Source organism: Aedes aegypti, unplaced genomic scaffold (genome assembly GCF_002204515.2).
Source record: "Aedes aegypti strain LVP_AGWG unplaced genomic scaffold, AaegL5.0 Primary Assembly AGWG_AaegL5_hic_scaff_168_PBJ_arrow, whole genome shotgun sequence".
Taxonomy (NCBI): domain Eukaryota; kingdom Metazoa; phylum Arthropoda; class Insecta; order Diptera; family Culicidae; genus Aedes; species Aedes aegypti.
The window spans coordinates 45,093-49,016 of NW_018735148.1; the positions used below are offsets into that span (position 1 = coordinate 45,093).

The 3,924-nt window shown below is 44.6% G+C and overlaps 1 protein-coding gene across 1 annotated transcript; it reads right to left on the minus strand.

Annotated features, from left to right (window-relative positions):
• Positions 1-280: 280 nt before the first annotated feature.
• On the minus strand, positions 281-2,626 carry LOC5575818 (RNA polymerase II degradation factor 1; the record flags this gene model as incomplete). Its single annotated transcript, XM_001662195.2, has 1 exon — positions 281-2,626. A coding segment is annotated over one exon (2,346 nt), but the record flags the coding sequence as incomplete, so codon positions are not given.
• Positions 2,627-3,924: the final 1,298 nt, after the last annotated feature.

The window sequence follows — 3,924 nt, forward strand, 5'->3', positions numbered from 1 at the left end:
ATCATCCATTATCGTTCCATTATCCGACATTGCAGGTTGCAGCAAAGCTAACATCATCTCCTACGTAGCACTAACTTGTCAAACTCATAACAAAATCTTTGGGTTTTCATTTGTCTAATACCTATGAATCTCACTACTCTAATCGAAAAGCTAAAGGGATCATCCATCCCTTTTTCTTACCTACACTTTCGACAAGAATTATTACAAAAAACATAATTCGAAATACTTTCAAATATACATACACTGTGCAGTCGACTTTGCCTCCTACCTTCTTCTCCTTCTACTCCTCGCCCAGAATCTGAACGCTGCGCACCGGTTTCTTGCTGTAGCTCGGTGTGGCCGAAGTGGTCTGCGGTCGTGGCACCGATCCGGATGGGATCAAGTTGGCAGGCAGTAGACCAGCACCTCCGCCAGGCACTGCACCGGGCGCTCCGGAATCCGGCTGGATTGCCAGCATCAACATTCGGTAGAGCAGCTCTTCTCGGACGTTTGGAGGGAGAAGCTCCGGTTGGAAGGCATCGGCCGCTCCGGACGATCCCTGGTAGTCGGGCTCAGGGAGTCGTGGGGCGTATTGTCGCCTCCGTTGACCGTAGGCTGATTGTGGTTCCTGGTGGGGTTGTTGTTGGTACTCGTTGGAAGGTTGATCGCGAGCACCGGAGTACTGTCGGTTGCTGTTTGATGGGCTGTAGAGAGGGTTCTGATAGCGAGGGTCGAAGTATCCGGCACCAGTCGGGGGAGCATTGTAGAATGGCGGTCGAGGGATCTGAGCAGGAAAACCACCTGCGCCTGAGTACTGCCCTGGGATGAACGGTGGTGCGTAGGATGGGCCTCCGAAGTAAGGATTAGAATAACCTCCGAATCGAAGAGCTTGCTGGTGTTGAACTTGTTGGTGTCTGAAGATGAGGATTTGAAGAATTCGTTCAAAGTCACGGGTCGTTAGTGGTCGGTCGGGGAAGTCGTAGTACGGACTGACGGGAGACTGGTACGGGTTCCGATAGGGGTTATAAGAATACGGAACTGGGTAGGATTGTTGGGGATAACTATGGCCGTTGGGTACACTGCTGACGGGTGCTTCCTGCTGAGTTTGAGGGTACGGTGCAGGAGGCGCACCTTGAGGTCGCCGTTGCTGACGATATGCAACGTTGTTGATCTCATCTTCTACTGGGTAGTTCTCTGGAGCGATTGGAGCTCCTCGACCAGGGATTTGCGTGGGTTGTCTCAAGTACTCTTGTTGTTGCTCAGGGATTGGAAAAGCCCGTGATTGTGGTGGTATACCAAGAGGCACGCGGAACCGCTCCGGTCGATCTTGAGCCGGGACGAATCGGTACCCTTCTCGTGGTCGGAATTCTATTGGCCTTTGTCGGTAGATTCTTCGCTCGTCTTCTGCAGCTTCCGCAACTTCACGGTTTGAATTTGCTGGGATTTGAACTACCGAGACTGGCATGTCCGTAACATAGCTGGTTTCTGACGAAGGCTCTGTAGCCGGTTCATACATAACGGGAGCTGGCTCCTGTTTACGAGGAGGCTTGGCGTACACTCGTTCTGTCGTGGTAGACGGTCTTTCACTTGTGATCAAATTCTGAATTTGAGCTGCCCTTTGACGAGCTGCCAACACTGCTGCTGGAATTCTGGGATTTGGTGTGGTCGTATAAATTGGACGCAATCCTGGAGGCGTAGCCGAGAATAGATTGGCAATCTCTTCACCCGCTGATTGTCCATAAACGACTTGCTGCTGAGCTTCAAACTGTTCTTCAGACTCCTGCGGCAGCTGTCGTCTGAGGAAGTTACCTCTCACAGGCTTCTTTTCCGGTTCCTTCTGCCTCAACGGTGAAGCCTTTGGGTAAATCTTAGAAATGTGTTCACTTTCCAGCTTATCAGGTCTAGCTAATTGTTCAATGGTTTTTGCACTAAGTGGCAATGGGGTGGGTCGTATTATCAGCAACGGTTTGGCAGTATGAACTGAAGTGCTATGACTAGATGCAGTTGTTGGTTCATATGAAGTGGTGGTATCTGCCATACGTGATGAAGGTCTTTCTGTCGTTGAAGTCATGTGTGGTCGCTTCCGTGGAATCGTTTGGATCACACTGGTTCGCTGTGGAGCAGAAGTACTCGAATGATACGACGGAGGCCTCCTCGTCGTTGGTGCTCCAATATGACTTCGATTGAATCTCGGTGGTATGTGAACGATATCCTCCGTTACCTGTGGAGGTGGTGCTGGTTTGATCCCAGTATTGTTGTGAGCATTATACGAAACCCTTTGAATTTCTCCATTTTCATCAATGTACCCGTAAGTTCCCTTGACGTTGCCCAGGACATCCCTACTCTCAATCTTGAACGTTCCATCTTCCGCCTCGTACCCGACCGTGTACGAACCATCGGTATTGATCTTCCGAATCTGCTTGATGATTTCCAGCTTCTTGGGATCTTTGGTTTCCGCTTCGGTGAGATCGGATTTTTCACTGACTGGAGATTCCTCGCCCAGGCTGGGCATCATGTCTGCCGTGATAGTAGTCTGTGTAGATTCCAGCATGGCGTCCGTCGTTGTGATGGTAATGGCTGTCACTGCGCCTGGTTCGAGTCCGGTTCCTGCCGCTAGCATCAGGAAGATGATCAACCGGGTTGATATCTGGGGAAGGGAAGGGAATGGAAAACGATTACAAGCAGAAGAGTTGCAAAAAGTTAAATTCCAAAAGAGGAATAGGTACATCAAAACTGTAAATATATTCGACTTAATGGTTTATAAGGTAGACGTTAAGTATCTCATTGAAAGGTTATATTGTTGATTATAGGTGAATTTCACTATTTATAAGCAAATAAGTAATAGATATAATGTTTTGTTCTTTCGATTCAACCATGAAACACGTGGTCATTGAGGAACGGAGGTGGTGTTGGCCTTATGTTCAAAAAAAGCTGCGGTGGGGGTCAACACAACGTGGTTTTATCGGATCCAAGAATGGGTTGTTGTCACTTAAACCTTTGTAAATATTGCATTTCAGCGTAGTTCTCAAAGATGTTTCTGAAAAGCTGAGTAAACCCCAAGAGTCTCCTTAAAAATATCCATCACTTGTAGATGAATCGCTTAATTTTTTTATTTGGAAGTGTAGAATAAGAAGTTTAGTTTAGTATAAAAGTTGAAATTTTCGTATGCATTTCTGAAAAAAAAATCTCAATAGAAAATTATTCAATTGTTCATCGATTAGTCGATATTGAGATTTTTTTCAGAAATAGATACGAAAACTTCAACTTACAGTATGGCCCATAAAAAAATGCGAAAATCGTCACATCATGTTTTATGGTAGGTTTTACATAGAAAATGTGAATGATACATAAGTATTATTATTCAGAATTATTCACAGGCCTTGTCTCCAGCATACCCCCATATAAAATGATAAAATTGGTTCATACCTGGGTAATTGGAGACTTAAACATATTTTCGAAAAAACGGCTCATTTTGAAGAGCTTATATTGAACCTTCATATAAGTGTGATAGGCGGCTCCGTTTTGCTCAAAACCTTTGAGCTAGTATTGATATAAGTTGTCTCTAACCGAAGGAACAAATTTCACACTGAAAAATTTGTTATAGGCCTCCGTATTTATTTTTTATTCAACCTTAACAAAAAATAAAGGCATAACAAATTTATAAGACGCAAATGCCCTGAAAACCATAACCCTGGCAAAATATTTTATTGTCATCATGAAAAACTCGTTCTCTAAGAACTCCTCCATCCTCTGATACCAAACAAACTAAAATTTTCAACAATAAAGTGTGTTTTTTGAAGGTGGAAAGTTTATCACTAGAGTATACGACAATCAGACGCTGTTTCTAGTTTTGGGCGGACAAAACCTTTGAACTTATTTGCTTTATTACATTATTTAGGACAGTAAAAAATATATGACAAAAATTGTCCTGAATAACGAAGTTGT